This window comes from Cibotium barometz, chromosome 34 (genome assembly GCF_041138505.1).
Source record: "Cibotium barometz isolate CiBa-2024 chromosome 34, ASM4113850v1, whole genome shotgun sequence".
In the NCBI taxonomy this organism is placed as follows: domain Eukaryota; kingdom Viridiplantae; phylum Streptophyta; class Polypodiopsida; order Cyatheales; family Cibotiaceae; genus Cibotium; species Cibotium barometz.
This window is the reverse complement of record NC_141079.1, coordinates 33,991,737-34,016,125: the sequence shown is the minus strand read 5'-3', so window position 1 is coordinate 34,016,125 and position 24,389 is coordinate 33,991,737. Positions and strand designations below refer to the sequence as shown.

General features: G+C 51.1%; 1 protein-coding gene across 18 annotated transcripts in view; it reads right to left on the bottom strand.

Annotated features, from left to right (window-relative positions):
- Nucleotides 1-24,389, bottom strand: part of LOC147618948 (uncharacterized) — a 222,548-nt gene that overhangs the window by 99,569 nt on the left and 98,590 nt on the right. For 17 of the 18 annotated variants that reach the window (XM_086774131.1, XM_086774139.1, XM_086774128.1 and 14 more), the window contains one exon: nucleotides 12,821-12,892. The exons of the other annotated variant lie outside the window; for it this stretch is intronic. In XM_086774131.1, the coding sequence (XP_086630257.1) occupies nucleotides 12,821-12,892 (72 nt within the window). The remainder of the gene's footprint in view (nucleotides 1-12,820; nucleotides 12,893-24,389) is intronic. 18 annotated transcript variants of the gene reach the window in all.

The following is a 24,389-nucleotide window of genomic DNA, read 5'->3' as shown; positions in this document are numbered from 1 at the left end:
TCATCGGGCAGAGCAGTCGCTCCAGGTTTTTAGTGCAGCTTCGGGAGCATTGATCAATTGGCGCAAGACAGTGGCCATTTGGATCAGTAGCGCTCCCACTCCGGCATGGAGCCTAGACCCGGGTTTTAGATGGATTCCTCCTGGCACAGCAGTGCGATATTTGGGATGCCAGATTGGACTAGATTTGTCACCTGAGCAGCAGATTGCTCCGCTTCTTCTAAGCATTCGGAAGAAGCTTTTGTATTGGAGTACAGCTCGGCTATCCTTGGCTGGGAGGGTGGTGGTGGCAAATCAGGTGCTTTTAGCGACCATGTGGTACATTACGTCTTGCTGGATCTTCTCGAGCTCTTGCATCAACCAGGTACAGAGGCTGATCAGGAACTTTCTTTGGTCTGGGCGGGATGGTCAGCCAGCCCGGGCAAAGGTTGCTTGGGCAGTTATTACACTTCCGCTGGCCCAGGGAGGCTTAGGCATTATAGATCCAGTTGATCAGAGTAGAGCCTTACTGGGGAAGCTTATTGTTCGGGGGCTGCTTCCAGGCGCTGAGCCTTGGAAAGAGCTTCTTTTGCAGCGGCTGCAGGCTCGGGCTCCCCCAGCAGGGGGCACTTGGGCACCAAAGATACGATGGATCTTCATAGAGATGACGAGGACAGGCCTCAGTAGAGGATGGGAGGACAGATTTGCCTTGAGCATCCTGAGAGCTTGGGAGTTGCTGAGACCGGGGCTCTCGCAGAGACCTCCTTCTTGTGTTGAGGAGCGGGCCAGACAGCCGCTCATCTGGAGCCCAGCGGCTTGCACAGAGCAGGGTCATATGCTGGGTTCTCGGCCTCGTCTAGCCTGGGGACCATTGGCGGCAGGCCCAGCACGTAGTTTTGGAGATTGGCAGGCCTTCTGCAGCCTCCCAGAGGAGATCCAGGTGGAGAGGCTCAGTCACTTCAGAGGGGGGTTGATTATGAGCGATGACATTCAGGAGGCACTCACATAGGAGTGGTTCACGCCTCTCGAGCTAGTGGCCCCACGGTGGATGGGAGCCTTTACACAGTTGGAGATCCTGATTGTTGTCCGAGCTTGCACTGAGGATGGCAGATGCCTCTACTATGAGATCCAGGATGAGGGCAGACTTCAGAGAGTGGAGGTGGAGTCGCCTTTGGTTTTGCAGAGTGCATCTTTCAGAGGATACGGGTAGAGGCCGCCGCTTCTCGAAAGTGGCATATTGACCAAGACCCTGCAGATGTGCTCCCTGATTGGCGCATATGGGCATATGCAACGCGCCCCTTGGCCCGGCTCCAGTGGAACCCTGGTGAGTACGAGTCGCATGATCCTTATGCATCCCCTGAGGCCATAGAGATCACCTTTTTCCAGTGTACTGTTCGGTTGGGGCGACATATTTTGACGGCACGGAGGATGGTCTCTCCAGCTGCATCGGGGCACTGGCGGCTACAGGGACTCTCACAGGAGTTCCTGGAGGATTTTTGGACCCGGCTCTGGGCTAGTCGACAGCCACGCAGGATCTCGACTTTCCAGTGGCTAGTCGCCCACACGGGCTCAGCAGTTGGCACCTGGCTTGTCTACATCGGTCTTTCGGCGGCCTGCGTCCGATGCGGCCACCCTCTGGAGACACAGAGACACTGCCTATGGGACTGCCCTCAGGCGCAGCAGATTTGGCTGCGGATGCTGCGCATTCTGGCCCCCCTCTCTCCAGAGGGTATGTATACGTGGGGAGCCACTGCTTGGTCGACTTCGTCAGAGCCTGCTATGGGCTATGAGACGGAGCAGGACAGCCAAGCCATCAGATTCATCAGGGGCCAGCCTCGCCTTGTTCCTTCACCGGATTTCTCGTCCGCCAGCTGGACACAGGAGAGGGATCTACGATGGGAGCTCCTCAGCAGCCTCACCATCTGGTTCACCTGGAGGGCCCGGTGTTTCAGGGCCTTTGAGGGGAGACTGGAGCCACCAGCAGAGACTGTTCGGGGGATTTGGGAGGAGTTGATCCACACCCTGCGAGGACAGTATGACCGCATCCGGGGCGACTCGGATGAGGCGATCTTGCGGCGCCAGGCTTTTAACACCACTTGGTGCAGCGGCCCCTTCTATACCCTACACGCGGGGTCCCCCCGTTGGCACTACAGGCCACCTGTTTGGCTTTTCTCCCTCCTATTGTATGATATAGCCCCTCAGTTCTTTGTACAGGTACTTGTACTTTTCAGCACCTAGGGAGAGTCTCCCTGGCTGCCTTGTTTTGTTCTCTGCTCTGTTTTCTTATGAGCAGAAGAGGATCTTTTGTAGCCCTACGGGCATTTTTATATAACTAATGAAAGGATCTTTTCTCGAAAAAAAAAAAGGTACGAGGTAAAGTTTCCCGTCGCTATCTTGTGAAGTTCAAGAACTATTCACCGATGGATGCGAAGTGCATGGAGGAAGGTGACTTAGCAAATTCACCTCAGGTTTTGCAGCTTTATCTCGATGCCTTTGAGTTGGAGCCAACTCTTGTTACGGCTCATTCAGGTTCAGTAGAGCATGGGTCTGGAGCATTGCCTGATGCTCAAGAGGAGGGTAGCACCTCCGCTCCCTTGATACAGATAGGCTCAGATGACATCTAGAGGTCGCTTGGTGGAGCTTGTCTCACCCGAAGGTACTGATGGCTGACAGTACATCTGTTTATGGGACTTCCATGATATATGTGTACTAGTCACATTGGATGTTGTGGTTCTGTATGGTTCACACTGGTATACAACTTGGACTATTACTACATTATTGGTTTGCAGTAAATGTTGCTACATATGCATGGCTTAGAGAGATTGGGACGCTGATCTTGCCATATTGTACGTTTCACTTTGGATGTCTTGCTGTATCACCAGATTGCAATCGAGGACGCTTGCAATTTTTCAAGAGGGGGATATGTCATGACCCTGTGAAATTGGTACAGCATAAGTGTGAGCATGGTGGTCCGTGAGCAAGATAAATATTTCACGATTCATACTTAAGTACCCGGACAAATGGTAACATGTGTGGATATCCCCAAGTGTGAAGGGAGACCAAGGGTTTTAATATTTATAATGTTTTAACCTTGGATGGCCCCTAGGCATAAGTGGCCCCTAGGCATAAGTTTTAATAAACTTAAAAGGGCCTTAGGGCCTTAGGATTTTTATGGAGAGAAAGGGCTACTCCATTTTTGGAAGCACACGCCTCTCTCCCCTCTTTCTCTCTCTTGCTTTTAGAAAGAGCGAGGCGGCTGGCTGAAGGGTGGGCTGGCTGAAGCGTGGAGTTTCAAAAGGAGAAAAGCGCTTATTCAGGCTGCTGGCTGCACTTTCTTGGTTTTCTGGTTTTTGGGAGAGATGGTGGACAGGCGCGACTATCTGCAGGCAGCGTGAGAGTCTTTCTAAAAACAGAGGGACAGCGCTGAACTCAGGCGTGGAAGACAGAGCATACAGACACACTATTTCCAGGCAGCGTGAGAGTCTTTCTAAAAAAACAGAGGGACAGTGCTGAACTCAGGCGTGGAAGAAAGAGCATACAGACAGTCAGGCTGCAGGACTGCGTGGGACTTCTTCTCTTGCTTTTGGAGAGGATTGCAGGCGGGCAGAACTGCTGTATGTGCAGGCGCATCAGATTTCAGGACTTGTTCTAGCAACTGGAGAGGGAAAGCATTGGCTACCGTGTTGCGCATCAGAACAGAAACACAGGTCCTCTCTCTACTCCCTCTCTTTGGCTTTTTGGAGGACAAGCTGGCGGCTGTGCTCCAGAGAACATAGGCAGCTGCAGATGCTTTCTTTCTCTCTCTCTCTCCTTTACTTTTGGCAAGAAGATGGTTGTCAGTTGGGAAGTGTGAGTTGTGAGAAGGGAACACAAGGCTGGACAGCAGGTTCTCTCACAAGTTTTCTCCCTCTTCTGACTGCAAGACAAGAGGACAAGACAGTTTGGGGCTTTTCCTCGAGTTCTTTTTTCCTTGTGGAAACCAACATCAAGACTGTAAGTTTCTCTTTCTTTATGAGCAAGTGGGACTGCAGGTGATGTCTTTTGAAGTCTCTCTTTTCCCTGGCTCAAGACTACTCTAGAGTGGTTCTCTCTAGCTCTTTGTGAGAGGAAGGGTTTGGCAGTTCAGAGGGTGGAAACAGAGTTAGACTGTGGATTTGTTCTTTGGCTGAGTTTGAGGCTACGATCATGGAACAGCCAGATGCGTGCTCAAGGCTTCCCTGTTGCATTGTCTTGGTTGATTAGAGGAGATAGCAGTGTGTTGCTTTTGTGGGACACAGATCTGTGTGTGTATCCTCTATGCTAAGAGGTCTTGAGGGTTGCCAGATTGGACGTGCAGGTTTCTTTTCCTTGACTGGCTTTGTTGTTACTCAGTTAAGCTTTTCCATTGAAATTGAATAAAGAAATACTGAAAGGGGCGCCAAGCTTTGGGGCCAACAGGTGTCGTTCTCCTCTTTGTTTTCAAGCACTCTAGATCTAGTTTATTTGTTTAATTGTCTGGACTACAATTGGATAGGTGACTGCTAGTCTACCGCACTTTGGTTTCTACCAGAGGCCGGTTTCAGCAGCCTCTTGTGTGCTTGGGATCAGCTCAAGTTGGCCCTTAAGCAGTCCACTCCAGTTGCATCCGAGGAGTGTCTCCAAGAGCCTCTGATCTAGAACCCCTTGGTCTGTTTGCCCAATGGTCACATGTTGGGGGCTTGCCCACACATATCGTGGGGAGCTTTGAGCATGTGTCCCGCTCGGTCACTTGGAGATTGTCTTATAGTCAGGGAGCTCCACCCAGAGGCCTAGGAGAGGAGCCTTACTGGGATACAAGGTAGGGATAAACTTAGCCTCCTCATCAACTCTTCCATCCCCCTAGAGTGGCTGGCCCCAATCCTGAACACTCCCCCATAAGCAGTGGTTGGGAGTGTTCACTGGGCATGACATACCTTTGGCCATCCATGGTAGGAGCTCCACCTAACTCACCTTCTCTATTGGACCTTATGGTAGACTTGAGAGAGTAGATCCCCCTATGGAGGATTGCAAGGGATGGACCTTGTAGAGGGAGAGGGTGATTGGTTTCCACGCGCATGAGTAGCACATAGACCCTCCACCAACCAAGGTGGCAACAAAGAAATTCTAGTGTTTGTGGATTTGGGAGGGTTGTCCTCGCATGGCACCATCCAGATGACAGTGAGGAGACTCCTAGTACCCCCTTCTCTGCCAACACCGCACGGATGGACCGTAGCATTCAGATGCCAGAGGGTGAGGGCACTCCATCAACAGGACATTAGCAGTCTCAAGAACTCCCTCCTCACTTCCTGTCAGATTTTTGGAAGAGGCTATGGGATAGTTTTCGGCCACGAAAGATCACTCTCTTTATGTGGCAGTTGGCACATCGAAGCCTCGGGGTTGGCACTTGGCTGGCCATAGACGATAGGCAAGTAGTCTATTCGAGGTGTGGACATCCCAAGGAGTCCCAACATCATTGTCTTTGGGATTCCCCAAAGGCTAAACAGGTTTGGCACCAGATTCTCTACATCTTCACTATGGACCAAACCCCGTCCCACACAATTAAATGAGGCAGAGTTGCTTGGGCAACCGAGGCTAAGGCCATCATGTGATATGAGGAGGGTGGGGGACTAGCCCTTCAGGTCTCTCACGTTTTAATTCTGTAGTGCTAGTCCTAGCTCCATCCAGTGGTCACTGGACTCTAGGTTCTAGCCAGAGATGGAAGATTTGCAGCAGTACTGTTGCGTGGCATATTCAGAGCGCTCGATGCAAAAAAACCATCAAGGGCACCCTTACCCCGAAGTCCATCCAGAGCATCTAGCTCAATATCATTCATACCCTCCGTGGAGAGTAAGGGAACCTTCAAGGTGGCTCACCTTCTTGAGGATCTCATGTCACGGTCCCTTTCTCTCACGGACAGTGGTGGTGAGCCCACTTGGCACTATAGACCACCTGCGTGCTTGCTTCCCACTCCCCCATTGTATGAGATAGCCTTCTCCTCCTAAAGTGGCCAGCCGGAGGAGAAGAGCGTCCTCCCTCCTTTTTTGTTTCTTGACTCTCGCTTCCCCAATGTGGAGCCGAGTTTGTGCTTAGCCATTATGGCTGCTTTTCTTTTTTTTGGGGGAAATAGATCCTTCTATTAGTTAATGAAAAACAGCCATGATGGGAGGAGTACGATAGCCGAAGGCGACCTGCGAGCTCCCCGAACCTCCGCCTGTGTCGATTCTGTCACCTCCGATTCTTCCTCCGCCCCCCCTCCTTCCTCCCCCTCTGTTCACCTCTACTTCTGCCCAACCCTCTTCCTCCCACTGCTGTCTCCAGTCTGCGCCCCTTCCCCTCCTGCTCTCCTTGTTCGCCTCCCCTCCTCTCTCTGCCTCCCCTCCTTCCTCCGCCTCCTCCATTCTTTTGCGCTACCCTTCCCCCGCCCTTCTTCGCCTGTGTCTTCTCCTTCCCTCCTCTCTCCGCCTCCCCTCCTCTCTCCGCCTCCCCTCCTTCCTTTGCCTCCTCCATTCTGCTCTCTGCCCTTCCCCCGTCCTTTTTCTTTTTTTTCTTTCTTTTTTCTTTTTCTTTTTCTTTTTCTTTCTTTCTTTCTTTCTCTTTCTTTTTTTTTTTTTCCTTGTCCCTTCTCCACCCTCCCTTCCTTTCCTCCGCCTCCTTGCCTGCCTCTCTTCCTTGGTTCAGATTGCTCCTCATCCGGGTTCAAGTAGGCCTTTTTCTTCGATTAGCATCATAGCTAATCAATCTACCTCGGCCGGGCGAACCATTGTTTTTTTCCGAAGCCGAGCTCGCGGTCCTCTACGCCGACATCGAGAAGGACTCCAAAACGACCCTCATTGCCAGAATCTTTGGATCTCACCCTTCTCGTCTCCATGCTTGAGATTGGGTCCTGGCGGCTCTGCCCTCCGACCTCGCCTCACTTTCGAGATGTCAGGTTGCTTGGAAGAGGTTTCTTCCAAGTGGATTTTGATTCTGAGGATACAGCCTCAAAGGTTTTGAAGGGTAGCCCTTTGCCATTGGGCCCGAGGAAGATATTCTTTCTTCCCTACTCCAGCTATTTTGACCCTGTTGAGGAAGACCGGAACCGTTTCCCGATTACAAATGTCATTCCCCAGGTTGATCATTGGATAAGGGGAGGAGATTTTAATATGGTTGAGCAACCTTCTGACCTAAAGGGTGGACGCGAAGGGGGTTTACACCCTTTGGAGCAAGCCTTATGGGAGAGGTCCACGCTTTCTTTTTTTGGCAGGGATTGTTGGACTGAGGATGACTTAAAGAGAAGGCCAAACTCTTTATCTTTCTCTTGGCATAACCGCAGGAGCAAGGATGAGAGCATCTTTGCACAACTGGACAGGTTTTATGTGGATGATTGGTCCTTGGACAGAGGAGGCACCATTGCTATTATGTCTGGCACCACCAAATCCGATCATTGCCCCGTCGTTTTGTGTCTAAGGGAGCCTGGGGCTCGCTCAGCCTCTCCCCGTGTCCGTATCCCTGACTCTCTTTATCTAGATGCTGACATCTCCCTTGAGATCAGAGAGATGGAGATCTTGAGACGGTCCTGATCCTCGTCGTAATATTGCGCTGGCTCTTGAGAGGACCAGCCATCACTATCATAGCAGTGCCTTCTGCAGGAAGGAGGAGGTTCTAGACAAGGAGAGAGCTATTAGGCGTAGGATTGCTGCTCTTCAGAGGGAACATGAAAAGCAGAGCTGTACTTGGCCATGGACAGGAGGGCTGAGTTCGAGTTTCATGCGAATGAGGCTTTTTGGACTCAGATAGGTGGCATTGCAACAAAGAGTTTTTCTCAGCGCACACGCCTTCCCATAGCAGGGATTCTGTGAGGTACTTGCAGGATTCACAGGGTGAGGTTCAAATTGAGCCTGATAAGGTGAGGGGTATTGCCTCATATTTTTATCGGTCTTTGTTGACTGTAGAGGTGCCCTCTCCTCAGAGAGATGTGGCACGGCAGAAAGTTTGGGAGTGCATGCCTAAGCTCATTACAGATGCTATGTGTTCTTCCATGGATGCCCCTTTCTCCAAGGATGAATTCCTTCACGCACTGCATGCTCTTTGGAGTGGTTCATGCCCAGGGGATGATGGTCTTTCTCCCATCTTCTTTATTCTTTTTTGGGATCATATTGGAGATGCTATCACCGTTGCCCTTCAGGAAATGTGGTTGTCGGGTATGATGCCGCAATACCTAACGGAGGGGCTGATTCACCTTATCCCGAAGAGTGGGGACAAGACTGACATCAAGCAATGGAGGCCCGTCACCCTCCTTGGATCTGCATATAAAATCGTAGCTAAAGCCTTGAGTATAAGGTTGCAGCCGATTCTCCAAAGGACTATCCATGATACTCAGACTGGGTTCCTCCAAGGAAGGAGTATATTTGATAACATCTTTTCTTTCAGGGAAGGTGTCGAGTGGGCAAAGTCTAGTCAGCAGCCTCTTGCCATTCTTTTGCTTGATTTTGAAAAAGCTTATGACAGAGTGGATTGGGATTCTTTGGAGGGCACTATGGCACACATGGGGTTTTCCCAAAACTCGATACGACGGGTGTCCTGCCTATACAGGGAGGCTCGTAGCACTGTTTTAGCTTGCGGGGGGCGTGGTGAGCGTTTTCAGATTTCCCGTTCGGTGAGGCAGGGCTGTCCCCTTGCCCCTTCGCTATACCTCATTGTAGATGAGGCTCTGAGCAAGTTTCTTCAGGCTGCCCCTGGTGTTGTGGGTCTCAGGCTGCCTTTATGCACGGAGGAAGAGTTTTTGGACTCTGAGTTAGCTGATGACACGGCGTTGTTCCTTGAGGCTTCACATGCTTGTTTATGTGCTTTCCGGAAAGCCTTGGAAGCCTTTTGTTTGGCAGCAGGAGCTACTATCAATTGGCATAAGTCAGTTGGTTTTTGGATCAGTGATTCTCCTCTTGCAGATTGGGGTACAGATGTTGGTTTTACTTGGATTGAGAGAGGATGCTCTGCCAGATACCTTGGTTGTTAGGTGGGCGTTGACATCTCCCTTGCACAACAGTTTGCTCCAGTGCTCTTAAGCATTAAAAGCAAACTTCATCACTGGAGTAGGAGGAAGCTCGACGTGGCCTCTAGAGGTTTGGTGGTTAATCAAGTTTTGCTAGCCACGGCTTGGTTTATCGCTTCTTCGTGCTGGATTGTTCATAGGGCTGCATTGGCGAGCTTCGTCGCCTTATTCGAAACTTTCTTTGGCCAAAGCTTCATGGAAATGCACACACCAAGGCCAGAGTTGCTTGGGAAACCATTATCACGCCTAAGCAGGAAGGGGGATTGAAAATCATTGACCTTGAGGTGCAATGTAAGGCTTTGCTTTGTAAGCTTGTTGTTAGGGGCTTTCTTCCAGGCACTGAGCCGTGGAAGGACTTTCTCATGCAGCAGATGACGAAGTGTGTCCCTGTTCGCAGAGGTGACTGGACTCTCAGCTACTAACGCTTTATTTTTTCCGATGCAGTTCACCGCTCCCCTTCATCCCCCCTGGTTAGGTCCCTCCTACGAGCCTGGGACTGCCTGAGGAATTTTTTGGTACACATCCCCCCTGGTTAGGTCCCTCCTACGGGCCTGGGACTGCCTGAGGAATTTTTTGGTACACATCCCCCCGCGTTCACCGGAGGAAGCTAACCGGCAGCCCATTCTGTGGAATGATTTGATCTTAGATGTGCATGGTAGGCCTCTTCGGGCAGCTATGCATATTCTTTGGGCTGGCTGGGAGAGCCTATGCCCCACAGTGCTGGCTTGGAGGAGGCTTCAGAGCCTCACTGAGGTGCAGAGGTTGGATTTCACGCAGCATTTGACAGGCTCTAGCTGCAGGATTGCACAGATTGATGCAGCCATTCCCAACCACTGGATTACAGGATCTTTCTTGGAAGGCCGTCATCATTCTTGGTTGGGGTTTTTTCTATGATAGGTGTTTCTCTTCAGGTTATGGGTCTCCCCTTGCCTAGGAAGGATGATGTACCGGTTTTCTTTTTTGTACAGGATAGATGGTAGCTGGAGAGATGTGACGTGCAGGACCTTATTGAGGGCCCCCAAATTCATCCAGTCAGAGTTGTTGGCAGGTTAGGGAAGCACGTCTTTGCTGACCCCCCCCCCCCCCCCCCCCCCCCCCCCCCCCCAGGGATGATCACAGAGAGTGTTAGCCTTTGGTTGTACGGTGGCTGTCCTATCAAACATTTGCATTGGGACCCCGGTGAGTGGGAGTGGAAGGATGCTTGTAACCCTTTGAAAAGCATGCCTTTTTTCAGTTATACGGTGCGGAATGCCAGACATCTTATCTTGGGACACTTCAGAGTGTTCCCACTCTTAGATCCCATTGGGAATCTTACGGCATTTCGACTGACATTCAGAGGGTATTTTGGCGGAGATTGTGGCATTCTTATAGGAAGCCACAGATTTCCTCCTTTATCTGGGTTTCTATTCATGGTGGCCTGGCCACCAATCAGTGGAGGTCTATTACTGGTGCTTGCCCAGCGTGCCCTAGATGTGCAGGAGTTTTGGAGTCAGTTGACCATTGTTTATGGGAATGCAGGGAAGCACAGAGGGTTTGGTCTGCGATTGCACACCTTTTTGATAGGTTTAAGAGGGATGCTATCATTTCTTTTGGTTCTATCATTTGGTTGACACAGTCTGGGTATCATGTTGACACAGTCTGGGCCTCAGCTGAGATTCGAGGGGACTGATAGGAGCTTGGACATTATGGTTAGGCAAGGAGTTGCTCGGCAGTGTTGTCTTTAAGATTTGCCACTTTCACACTTTGTCCTTGCCGCACAGAGGTTAGACAGCTCTTGGGAGATTATTGCTAGCATCTCCGCTTGGAATATTAAAAAGGGTTAGATGCACTGAGGCCGTTAAGGGTACTCCCGTTCTTGTTTCTCAGTGTCTTTGCAGGATTTGGAGTGATATTATTCACACCATTATGGCTACCTGGGCCAGAATCCAGGGATCTTTGAGGGCTGCGGAGAGGAAGCTCGGCCAATTTATGACAGTGGGACATTGGTATCTTTTTCACATCCTCTCATTCGGGACCCTATTGGCGAAACAGGGCTCCTGATTGGTTGAGATCTCCACCTTGCTTGGTGTGAAATCTCCATTTTGTAAAAATTTTTCATACTTAATAGAAGTCTCCTTTCTTAAAAAAAAAAAAAAAAAAACAGCCATGATGGGCTAAATACAACACCACGAAGGGCTAGATACAACCTTGCCTCATGTACACAAGGTGGGGATCAAATTATCAAAAGGTGGAGAAAAATGCACTTCCCTCCGCCTGCCTACTCTATGAGAAGAAGGCTATCTCATACAAGAGCGGGGACCGGTAACCACACAGGTGGTCTGTAATGCCAAGTGGGATCACCACCTCTATCGGTGAGAAAAGAGCCAGGCCGCCAAAGCCTCAAGAAGGCTTCCTGCCACTTCCGCATGTGGTCAAAGCCACCTTGCAACTTCCCCCACTTACCGCAGAGCGTATGGATGATGTCCTGCCAAATGCTCCTGATGGACTCCGCAGGCGGAGTGTTGGTACCCTCGATCGTTTTGTTGCATCTAGCTCGTCATATGTGCCCTTTGTCGCACAAGCGACGGTGTCCCATGTAATGATCCGGATCGAGGCCCTATCTATCATGAAGATGCAGAGAATCCGCTGCCAAACCTACTGAGCCTTCGGGCAAAATCCCAAAGACAATGTCGCTAAGACTCGAGGGTGGCCACACCTCAAGCAAGCTGCTGGTCGACCTCCAACGGCAAACCACATGCCAAAACTAAGTTCCTATGTGCCATCAGCCAAAGAAAGAGGGTGATCTTTCGAGGCCGAAAACTATCACAGAGCCTCTTCCAAAAATCCGAGAGAAAACGCTAGGAGAGGCCCTGTGAACTACCAATGTATTGTTGTTGTTACCAGGGTGCCATCAATCTCTGGCATCTAAATCTTGTGGCCTAGCCGCTATATACGCAAAAAAGCGGGCATCCAGAGTCTCCTCCCGATCAGCAGGATCAAGCCAAGTACACTCTCCCTGGTCCCACAGGAGGTGCGTGAGAGGTCGGCTCTCCCATATCCATAGCCGCCAGAATCTCTCCCGGCCAACTTGGCTGGCGAGGGGTCTATGTGATCCCAAGCTCGGAGTAAACTAGCTACAAATCTGTCCTCAAAAGCTGGGCTAAATCTGTGGGCCCGCATCTCTAAGAAGATCCATCTGGTACTCTGCGGCCAACGGCCCCCTAGACTTGGGGTGCGGGCTGAAATCCGGGCCAAGAGGAAGTCCTTCCAACGCTCACCGCCAGGAAGGAGTCCTCTAACAATCACCCAGCAGGACACGGCTCTGAATAGCAAGGTCAACGATGCCTAGGCCCCCCCTATGTCATGGCTAAATGATCACTCCCCTTGCCACCTTGGCCCTAGAGGGCCTCCCGTCAATGCCGGCCCATAAGAAGTTCCGTCTCAACCACTGTACCAGACCAATACAGGCTCGGGAGAAGGCCCAGCAAGAAGTAATGTACCGCAGGGTGGCAAGCAGGACCTGGACCTGGTTCGCCACCACCACTCTACTAGCTAGGGAGAGCCTTGCAGAACTCTAGGACAAAAGCTTCTTCCAAATGCTCTAAAAAAGAGGGGTGAGTTAATGCTCCAGAGAGATATCGATGCCCACCTGACATCCAAGATATCGATGGCTGTTTTTCTTGGTAACTAATAGAAAGATCTCTTTCCCATTTTTTTTTTAAAGAAGCTATGTGGTGCACATCTTAATTTAAGATCAAAGACTTGTTAGGAGAGCAAATCCAAACGTGAATGAGTTCCAACCATTAAAGACAAAAGATTAGAACAACCACCTTATTATACCTCTAAGTCCATACATTTTCTTTGAAGAAGATCATACTCGGTGCACCATTTTGAAGCTTCAAGTCTTGCTTCCTGTACACAAAAGGCATGCAGGACACTTATAAATTGAATGATTATGCTTGCTAAATGGAAAATTATAGAACCTCATAGGACTTCCAAGTAAGAAAACCAGACCTGCCTTTTAGCTAAGAAAACAATCGGCATTGAGAAGTTGTCTATTTGCATTCATTAGCAATATAATTACACAGCTATTGGAAATGAGTGATGCCCTAAAGGGACCTCCCTGTATCAGAAACTAAGCATTCCTCCCACGATATGTTCTCACTGCCACAATTTTTTGCAAGAAAGAGACTAAGGGCTAGATCCTCAAACTCAAGGCCTTGGCTAGGACCTTGTAAATAGTATTGAGGATCGTAATAGGCCTCCACTACCGAATATCATCTGACACTCCCTCCCCCTTGGGGATAAGAAAGATCAAGCCCTCTGAAAAACTATGTGGCATCACCCCAGTGTCCAAAACATGCTGAAAACCCCTGTGGAGGCCTGGCCCCAAAAGGTCCCAATAGCGCATAAAAAAGGCAGGCGTCAAACCGTCCTCCCCAGGGCAACTATGACGCGGGAGGGCCCTCAAAGCCTCAACAAGCTCATCCTCTGAAAGGGGCGCACCCAAAGCTGTGCGCATACGATCTGTGACCCTCCTCTGCACATGGGTCCACACAGTCTGTCTGCAAGCATCACGTGCCTCCGTGGCTGGCTCCGCTGAAAGCAGGTCTCTGTAGAACTTAGTGGCAATAGCTCTAATCTCCTTGGGCTCAGTGGCTAACGATCCGTCCTGCCTCCTAAGCTGGCGTACTCCTGCTCGAGCATGGCGGGGTCCGGTGATCTCAAAAAACTCCCCAGTCACTCTATCACCAAGCTGAGTCCACTGAGAGGCCTGGCGATGATAGTAAAACTCGTGTCTCTGCTCCTCTGCCTCTCAAACCTCCTGACATGCTTGGCTCAGCTGGGACGCCACCCACTCACATGTGGGCTGCTGCTCCTGAAAGCACTGGAGCGAAGCAAGGCTACGTCTCAAGCGACGCTCCCGCTCTCGTGTCTCTCCTAGCCGTGTCAAGGCTGTAGCGTGCAAAAAAGAGCTGAGCTCGATGAGCCCCTGGGCACACTGGCCTGCTGCATCCAGGTCAGAGCTCTGGCTATCCTGCCATATCCTCTCAATGTCCTCAAAAAGACTGGGGTCTGTAAGTATCCTCTCTGGGATCCTCAACTGCAGGCTGGTCTCCCGTGTCCTCTCCTCAAGAGTCAAAATTACTGGCGCATGGTCTGAGAAAGAGGTGCCAACGAGAATGCCAACGGAGCCACCACGCTCCCCAACCTTGTCGTCCACATAGAAGCAATCAATCCGTGATAAATTAGTCCCTCCCTGCCGGCGATCCGACCGAGAAAAACTAAGACTGTCCTGAGAACGGGAGAAAGCCTCATGCTGCCATGCATCAGTGATCCGCAGTGTCATACAAAATCACTCCCAAGCTACAAGCTCCGTGCCATGCACTATAACATGAATGCCTCCCACCCTATCGGCCGGTTCCTCAAGCATGTTGAAGTCTCCACCAACACACCAATGTGCGGCCTCGGGCAATGCATCTGTAACAAGGGTCCACAACTCTGCTCTGGCACTAGCATGATTGGGCGCATAGACATTGAGCACACCAATGTGCTCATCGTGCATCCTCAGAATAACATACTACGCTCTACCAGGCACAATGACCCCGCGATCCACAATGGCCTGCCGCCATGCATCCGCAATGACCATACATACTCCTCCCTGCCCTCCCAAGGGGCCAAAAACTGCAGACCAAAAATTGTCCCATCTACCATGCATCACCGAACCATATCTCCGAATCCTGCTCTCACTCTCAAATGGTGCTCCTGCATCATCAAAATATCAATACTGCCCCCAACCAGGCATCTCTGAAGCTCCTGCCTCAAGCAACCACGATAACGTACATAGTGTGCGCCGCCAAGGCCCTGTACATTTCATGAGATGATCCTCATGGATGACCTGCTGAGGTGGAGGCTGTCTCAGCCATACGGCGGGCCTTCGCAAGCGGCTTGGATGCAGAGTAATCCCCATCCGAGCGACTACGAATCTGCCCACCCGCGGTGTGCTGCAAGAGTCTCGGACCAGGCGCCAGTGTGGCTGTGTCCCATAGCGACTGCCTCCCGCTCGGAGAAAGAATCCTCATGTATGCATACATAGCCAGGGTCTCACGCTAGGTCTGCCACTATGCGAACCACCAAGTGTCGATTCCTGGAGGCATCCGCACTCCCGGTATCAAAGAAATGTGCCAACTCCCAGAGTCGGCCTACCATGTCTGTAATCTCCAAATCGCTCACATGGTGAGAAAACTCAACTGCCTGTCTCTGCAAAATACTAATAGCAAGATCCAGAGTCCACTCCCGGTCGCTAGTGCCGCAAAGAGGGAAGGAGAAGGCCACCGCTGAATCAAGCGCCTCCTCCCCTCAGGCCGGAAGTATCACCAGATAGGTGCTGGCTCATGGGGGCCCTCCGCTCCAAATAGGCGTGTAAAGTAGTCGAAAGCCTCCGAGCGCTGTCTAGTGTCGAGACTACTCAGCCGACTGCGGATAGAGGATATCCATGAAGCACGAATCGGCATGGTAGGTCTCCTCTGCGGTACACGAGCAAGGTCGGTGCTCAGTGCCCACCGGACTGCAGGTGAGCGCCAGGGCACTGCCAGTGCCTCCCAGGGAGCTGAGGTGAGCGGAGGGGGAGGAGGGGAGGGAGAAGGGGGTGGGAAAGAAGACGCTGAAAATGCGGGAGAGGGAACAGGAGGAGGCGAGGGTGGAAGCGGGGGAGGGGGGAGGGGGGAGTGGAGGTGAAGGGGGGGACGCTGGCATCTCCTGATCCTCAGTCTGCGCTGGGGTCTCCTCCTGGAGGGGAGCAAAGCTGTTCCTCATTGGAACCCAATGATGCTGAGGCTGTCTGCTACTGCGTCGGTCTCGGGGCATGCTGCTGTGGCTGTCTCCCTCTACGGCGCCCCTGTCCAGGCTGCCAATCAGAGGTCTCTGTGGGCTGAGTAGGTGTCCCGGAGGCTGCCTGCCGAGACGCATCTGTGGACGGGCCATCGGAGGTATGCTGCTGCGGTGAAGGTCGGGGTCTCCTGCGAGGGCAGGCTTTGGCCAGCTGGCCGACCTGCCTGCATATAAAACACTGGTTCGGGAGCCCCGAAAACTCCACTCTCTGATCAATCCATTCCCCCCCCCCATCCTAGGTAACTGAATGACCTTCGGAAGGGAGGAGATGTCAGGAACCAAAACTGTAACCGAAGGCAGGCCCGCTGCTCTAGCCACCACTGAAGCTGCTATGGGGCCAGTCTCAAGCACCGAGCCCACCAATGATCCTATCCTGGAGGGGAGCGGCCGCGGCCCAGTAACTCAACGTCCAGGATCTTGCCCACATCTGCAAGAAGGCGGGCCTGGAGAAGATCCCGGATCTCCCCTCTGCTGGGGCAGGTGCCAACTATACGGCAGATGGTGGAATGTGCTTGGAGGCGTTCCACCTTTGCGGCGACGCTCGCTCCCTCTTCTGGCGAAAGAGAAAGCCTGATGGGGGTATCCTGAGGGGCGGGCGAGGGGGCTGCGAAAGAGTCCTTCTGAGGTGGGGCGGGAGGGGCCTCCATCAGAGTCTGAAGCTGAGTCGAGGGCGAAGCGGGACGGGGGGAAGCGCGGAGTGGGGAGGGAAAGACCGAAAGCGAGGGGGGGAGGGGCGGATGACATAGGGGGGGGAGGCGAGGGGCAGCGGGGAGGGAGCGGGAGCGGAAGGGCCCGAGAGGGGGGTGGGAAGGGCGCGAAGGGGGGGGAGGGGGGCAGGGAAAGGGCAAGGGCAGGCGGGCAGGTGGGCGCGAAGGGGAGGCAAGAGCAGGCGGGCAGGCGGGCGCGAAGGAGAGGCAGGAGCAGGCGGGCGCGAAAGGGGGGCGCGCGGGCACGAAAGGGGCATGCGGGCGCGGGGGGGCAGGCGGACGCGAGAGGGGGGGCAAGCGGGCGCGGGGGGGGCGCGGACGGGGGCGAAAAGGGGGGCAGACGGGTGCGGAAGGGGGCGGGGGGGCCGACGGGTGCGAAAGGGGGAGCAGGCGGGCGCGAAAGGGGGGGCAGGCGGGCGCGAAGGGGGGGGGGGACGACGGCGCGAGCAAGCGGGACGAAGGCGCTAGCAGGGGGGAGGAGGCGAGAGCTTCAACAAACCAACAAAAAGCCCGATACAAAAGAGGAAGTTTGATCAAGCTCTGAAGGATAAGAATCTTGAAGAAGGAATACTTGTTACTTGGAACTTTCTTTGGTCAGGGCTTGATGGAAATGCTCACACCAGGGCTAGAGTTGCTTGGGAAACCATTATCTGGCCTAAGCAAGAAGGGGGATTGAATATCATTGACCCTAAGGTGCAATGTAAGGCTTTGCTGTGTAAGCTGGTTGTTAGGGGCTTTCTTCCAGGCAGGCACTAAGCCACGGAAGGACTTTCTCATGCAGCAGATCACAAAGTGTGTCCCTGTTCGCGGAGGTGACTGGACTCTCAGCTCACGCTTTATTTTTTCGGATGCAGTTCACCGCTCCCCTTCATCCCCCCTGGTTAGGTCCCTCCTACGGACCTGGGACTGCCTAAGGAGTTTTTTGGTAAACATCCCCCCGCGTTCAGCGGAGGAAGTTAACCGACAGCCCATTCTGTGGAATGATTTGATCTTAGATGTGCATGGTAGGCCTCTTGGGGCAGCTATGCATATTCTTTGGGCTGCCTGGGAGACCCTTTGCCCCACAGTGTTGGCTTGGAAGAGGTTTCAGAGCCTCATCGAGGTACAGAGATTGGATCTCACGCAGCAGCATTTGAGAGGCTCTAGTCGGACGATTGCACAGATTGATGCAGCCATTCCCAACCACTGGATTACTAGATCTTTCTTGGAAGACCGTCATCATTCTTGGTTTGGGGTTTTTTCTGGGACAGGTGTTCCTCTTCAGGTTATGGGTCTCGCCTTGCCTAGGGAGGATGATGTACCGGTCTTTTTTTCTGTACAGGATGGATGGTAGTTGGAGAGATGTGACGTGCAGGACCTTATTGAGGGCCCCCAGATTCGTCCAGTCAGAGTTGTTGGCAGGTTAGGGAAGCACGTCTTTGTTGACACCCCCCCCCCAGGTATGATCACAGAGAGTGTTAGCCTTTGGTTGTATGGTGGCTACCCTATCAGACATTTGCATTGGGACCCCCGTGAGTGGGTGTGGAAGGATGCTTGTAACCCCTTGAAAAGCATGCCTTTTTTCAGTTATACGGTACAGAATGCCAGACATCTTATCTTGGGACACATTCAGACTGTTCCTACTCTTAGACCCCATTGGGAATCTTACGGCATTTCGATTGACATTCAGAGGATTTTTTGGCGGAGATTGTGGCATTCTTACAGGAAGCCACATATTTCCTCCTTTATCTGGGTTTCTCTTCATGGTGGTCTGGCCACCAATCAGTGGAGGTCAGTTACTAGTGCTTGCCCAGCATGCCCTACATGTGCAGGAGTTTCGGAGTCAGTTTACCATTGTTTATGGGAATGCAGGGAAGCACAGAGGGTTTGCTCTGCGATTGCACACCTCTTTGGTAGGATTAAGAGGGATGCTATCATTTCTTTTGGTTCTATCATTTGGTTGACACAGTCTGGGTCTCAGCTGAGATTCGAGGGGACTGACAAGAGCTTGGCCATTATGGTTAGGCAAGGAGTTGCTCGGCAGTGTTGTCTTCAAGATTTGCCACTTTCACACTTTGTCCCTCCGGCACAGAGGTTAGACAGTTCTTGGGAGATTATTGCTAGCATCTCAGCCTGGAATATCTGGAAGGCTAGATGCACCGAGGCTATTGAGCGTACTCCTGTTCTTGTTTCTCAGTGTCTTTCCAGGATTTGGAGTGATATTATTCACACCATCTGTTATGACCCTGCGTTTTTCCCTCTGGACAACAAGCAGGTGGGCACAGGCGCACGGGCACGGGACGAATAGTGTGGACAAGCATCAAGTTTGGGTATGAAATGGAAAACCAATATGTGGCCAGTCCAAGTGTGAAAGGGGACAAAAGGGATTTTTAGGTTATAAGGTTTTTAAAACCTTTGATGATAAAAACAATAATAATAATATTTGAAAAGCATGCGTTATCAATACTTTGCTTTTTGGCGTTTTAATGAAAAAAAAACGCATCCTTTCTTTATATAATGGAAGGTGGCGGAGATTCGAAGGAGGAGGGGTGGTGGAGAAGCCGTGGGTGATCGCCGGTGGGTGTGGCCGGATGAATTATGCATGGGCACGTTTTGCGCATGAGGCCGCTTTGTATAGTCGCTGCCAGGTACCACCGCTGCCGCCATTTACTACTGCCGCCATCGGCCGGGTACAGAGCTGCTGTGCTACCGCCGGGAACTGGCGCTACCGCCGGGTACAGAGCTGCTGAGCTGTCGCCGGGAAGTGGCGCCGCCGCCGCCGCCGCTAGGTGCCTCCGCCGGGTACCGCCACCGCTGCCGCTGGGTGCCATTGCTACCGCCGCCGTCGGGTGCTTCCGCCGGAAATTGCTACTGCTGGGCGCTGACAAGTGCTGATGCACATGGTCTACAGCAGGGTGTTGCTGCACATGGGCAACCAAGCCAGTGATTAGGTGGTTGAGCATGGGTTACTAGCAAGTAAAAAGCAACCAGGCGACTACATCTATGGGCAACCAGCAATGGGCAGCTAGGCAGGTGTCATGCAAGAGTTTCTCTAAAGACAATATGGCAGTCAGACGAGGGTCAGATGGGAGGCTCTCTACGCCAGGTGGCTGCATGTGTGGAAGCAGCCAGCGTGGGTCTCTCTCTCTCTCTCTATCTCTCTTGGAAGAAGGTGAGCTGAAGGAGGCACCGAGGGGCTAACAGTCAAGGGGTTTCTCTTTGCAAGCACGCTTTGTTTACGAGATTGGGATACAGAGGATCAAGCTACATATGCACAGGATGATGTTCTTGGAAGAGATGTGTGTTGCTCTTCGTCTTGGACCTATGTGTATTCAGGGATGGCTTGACACGTCCTCTATCTTTCTCTCTCTCTGGAATTTTGGCATCGTGATTGATGGTGCATATGAGGATTTATCTGTCATGGAAACAGGACATTGGTCTTTCGAGAAGAAAGAGGACTTTGGTATCAAGGATATAGGCCTATGGTTTGTGGGATACAGGTCTATGGTTTATCAGATACAGGTCTTTGGTTTCATGTGGAAAGCATGTCTGTGGATTCATGTGAACAGGTTATAGTTTTCTCGAGGTTACATGCAGGCTGTGACTATAGGAAGGACATATGGTTTGGTACAGCCCTACTGCTGTTTGGGAAAGGGTTCGTGAGATCCATAGTTGAGATAGAGAAGACCTTTTCAAGCAGGGAGGTGTCGTACACGTGTGCCTTCTCTATGGAATGCTTTGCTGTAATAGCGAGAGATCTTATTTGGAAAGTCCTGGGTGAAAAGCTAAAAGGGATCCTATTGGTAAAGGATTCGACAAGTTATACTTTGTACTCATATTTGATCAAGTAAAGAAATACCGCAAGGGGTGCCACTGCGTTTTGGGGCCAATCGGTGTCCTTGTACTATTTGCAGGAGCAATTTAGCTCCCTTGTTTGTTTTTCTTTTCCAGGTTCTCATGGGTGATGAAGTGTTTTGTGTGCGAGTGTTTGTTTCACCGCCCGTCGCATTTCTCTGAAGGCCGGTTTCATGGTTCCATCGCCGGGATCGTCGAGTTTCTCAAGGAGGTGAGCCCGTGGTTGTCACATCAAAAGCTTCTACATGAGGAAAGTGAAAAGGAAGTTCAGGAGACAATGCAGGATTGTGTGTCTTTGCCTATATGAGGTGAAGAGCAGAAGCTAAAGATGAAGCTCAGGAGAAAAGACACCAAGGACAGGAAGTAGTCAGCCACGAACAAAGCAGTTGAAGAGTTATGGTGCAAGAGATGGGTTGAAGGCTATGACTTTCGACATTTTGTCGCCAGTGGTATCTTTACAGAGGCTTCATGGGTTCGGAAGGCAGCTACGTTCTATGCTTATCAGTGGTGATCTACTATGCTTCATTGGGGACTTGTGTTTACCACTTGGGTGGAGTGCAAGCAGGTTTTGGGTGCCTGTGGATGTATCAGATGAGGCTCAATCGGAAGCAGAGGAACTTGATGAGGTTCTTATTTCAGACCAGATACTGGCACACAAGGAAAGAAAGGTACGAGGTAAAGTTTCCCATCGCTATCTTGTGAAGTTTAAAGAACTATTCACCAATGGTGGATGCGAAGTGGATGGAGGAGGGTGACTTAGCAGATTCACCTTAGGTATTGCAGCTTTATCTCCACGCCTTTGAGTTGGAGCCGACTCTTGTTATGAATCATTCAGGCTCAGCAGAGCATAGGTCTGGAGCATTGCCTGATGCTCAAGAGAGGGGTAGCACCTCCACTCCCTTGTTATAGACAGGCTCAATTTTAATCTAGAAATCACTTGGTGACATCTTTGTATTCACCTGAGGTACTGAGGCTGACAGTACATCTGCTTATGGGACTTATATGAAATTGTGTACTAGTCACATGAGATGGTAAAGTTGGGTATGGTTCGCAGTCGGCCGCACCATGAACTATAACTGCAACTATGGATGGTTTTTGCCTTCGGAACTAAGGTAAGATTGAGGAAGATTGGGATGTTGATCTTTGTCATATGGTTCTCGCTGTTCTTGACCACAGGATCGGTCGATTGGATATTGAGATGGATGCTATTTGTGGAGTTGGTCTCCTTTGGAATGGCATGGTTTGGTTGAGCTCAAAGTTTACAGCAACCTGAGCTAACACTTCGAGACTCTATGGAGGGCATAAGTCTTGCGAGCAGTCCTAGAGTTGGTTTGGTTCATTGATATATGCATTGAACTCTATCCGTGCATGTAATTATACACTTTCCGAGGTATTATGGTATTCTGGTGTGCCATTGGATCCTGATATCCTTGAGAATACATTGGGTAATACTCTGGATGTGTCAGGATGAGATCCATGTATGTTGGTATGATACATCAGGTACTTTACCATGTTCATGGTGTATCACTGAGTGTGGCTCCTGCGGAATGGCCATGTGTAGAGTGGGTAAAGCATCAAGAAGGACACATGTGGGAAGTACTTCGTGGATGTATAGTTTAGATGCATTGAATGCTTTCATATGCTCATGTTGTACCATCAGTCGTGGATATACATGGGTGTAAGGCTTGCGAGCAACCCTGAGACTGTTATTTTGGAGTGGGTAGAGCATCTACAGGAGCATATTGTTTGCGGATGCATATATGTGTCATGCATATGTTTGTCATATGTACAATGATGCATGGTTTTGTTTTTGGCTAACACAGGTTACGTGTTGCCACTTGGTTTTACACTTTTGCTGCAAGTTCTGAAGGAACAAGCAAGAGTTGTTTGTCACTTTGACATTACGATTTGGCCTTATTGTTCAGGATGATTAATTCATCACCCAGATGCACTAGAGGGGCATTGCTTTGGTCATATGGGGAATCCTTCTTCATTGGATGCTTACTGTGTTATTGAGTGCAATCGAGGACGCTTACTATTTTTCAAGAGGGGGGTATGTTACGACCCTGTGTTTTTCCCTCTGGACAACAAGCAGGAGGGCACGGGCACGGGCACGGGACGCACAGTGTGGACAAGCATCAAGTTTGGGTATGAAAAGGAAAACCAGTATGTGGCCAGCCCAAGTGTGAAAGGGGACAAAAGGGATTTTTAGGTTATAAGGTTTTTAAAACCTTTGATGATAAAAATAATAATAATAATATTTGAAAAGCATGTGTTTTCAATACTTTGCTTTTTGGCGTTTTTATGAAAAAAAACGCATCCTTTCTTTATATAAGGGAAGGTGGCGGAGATTCGAAGGAGGAGGGGTGGTGGAGAAGCCGTGGGTGATCGCCGGTGGGTGTGGCCGGATGAATTATGCATGGGCACGTTTTGCGCATGGGGCCGCCGCGTACAGTCGCTGCCAGGTACCGCCGCCATGTACAGTCGCCGGGTACCGCCGCCATGTACAGTCGCTGCCGGGTACCGCCGCCATGTACAGTCGTCGGGTGCCAGGTACCACCGCTGCCGCCATGTACTGCCGCCGTCGTCGCCAGGACCACAGCCGCTGCCGCCACTGCTGCCGCGTACAGAGCTGCTACGTTGCTGCCGGGTACAGAGCTGCTGCACTGTCGCCAGGAACTCGAGCCGCCGCCGCCACCGGGTGCTGTTGCTGCCACCGCTGGATGCTGCCGCCGCCGTCGGGTGCTTCTGCCGGAAATTGCTTCTTTTTGGGCGCTGACAAGTGCTGATGCACATGGTCTACAGCAGGGTGCTGCTGTACATGGGCAACCAAGCCGGTGATTAGGTGGTTGAGCATGGGTTACTAGCAAGTAAAAAGCAACTAGGTGACTACATCTATGGGCAACCAGCAATGGGCAGCTAGGCAGGCGTCATGCAAGAGTTTCTCTGTAGACAATATGGCAGTCAAACGAGGGTCAGAGGGGAGGCTCTCTACACCAGGTGACTTGCATGTGTGGAAGCAGCCAAAGTGGGTCTCTCTCTCTCTCTCTCTCTTGGAAGAAGGTGAGCTGAAGGAGGCACCGAGGGGCTAACAGCCAAGCGGTTTCTCTCTCTCTCTCTTTTCAAGCACGCTTTGTTTACGAGATTGGGATACAGAGGATCAAGCTACATATGCACAGGATGATGTTCTTGGAAGAGATATGTATTGCTCTTCGTCTTGGACTTATGTGTATTCAGGGATGGCTTGACACGTCCTCTTATCTTTCTCTCTCTCTGGAATTTTGGCATCGTGATTGATGGTGCATATGAGGATTTATCTGTCATGGAAACAGCACATTGGTCTTTCGAGAAGAAACAGGACTTTGGTATCGAGGATACAGGCCTATGGTTCATGGGATACAGGTCTATGGTTTATCAGATACAGGTCTTTGGTTTCATGTGGAAAGCATGTCTATGGATTCATGTGAACCGGTTATAGTTTTCTCGAGGTTACATGTAGGCTGTGACTATAGGAAGGACATATGGTTTGGTACAGCCCTATTGTTGTTTGGGAAAGGGTTCGTGAGATCCATGGTTGAGATGGAGAAGACCTTTTCAAGCAGGGAGGTGTCGTACACGTGTGCCTTCTCTATGGAATGCTTTGCTGTAATAGCGAGAGATCTTATTTGGAAAGTCTCGGGTGAAAAGCTAAAAGGGATCCTATTGGTAAAGGATTCGACAAGTTGTACTTTGTACTCATATTTGATCAAGTAAAGAAATACCACAAGGGGCGCCAGTGCGTTTTGGGGCCAATCGGTGTCCTTGTACTATTTGCAACAACATTCTAGCTCCCCTGTTTGTTTTTCTTTTCCAGGTTCTCATGGGTGATGAAGTGTTTTGTGTGCGAGTGTTTGTTTCACCGCCCATCGGATTTCTGAAGGCCGGTTTCACTATCATGGCTACCTGGGCCAGAATCCAGGGATCTTCGAGGGCTGTAG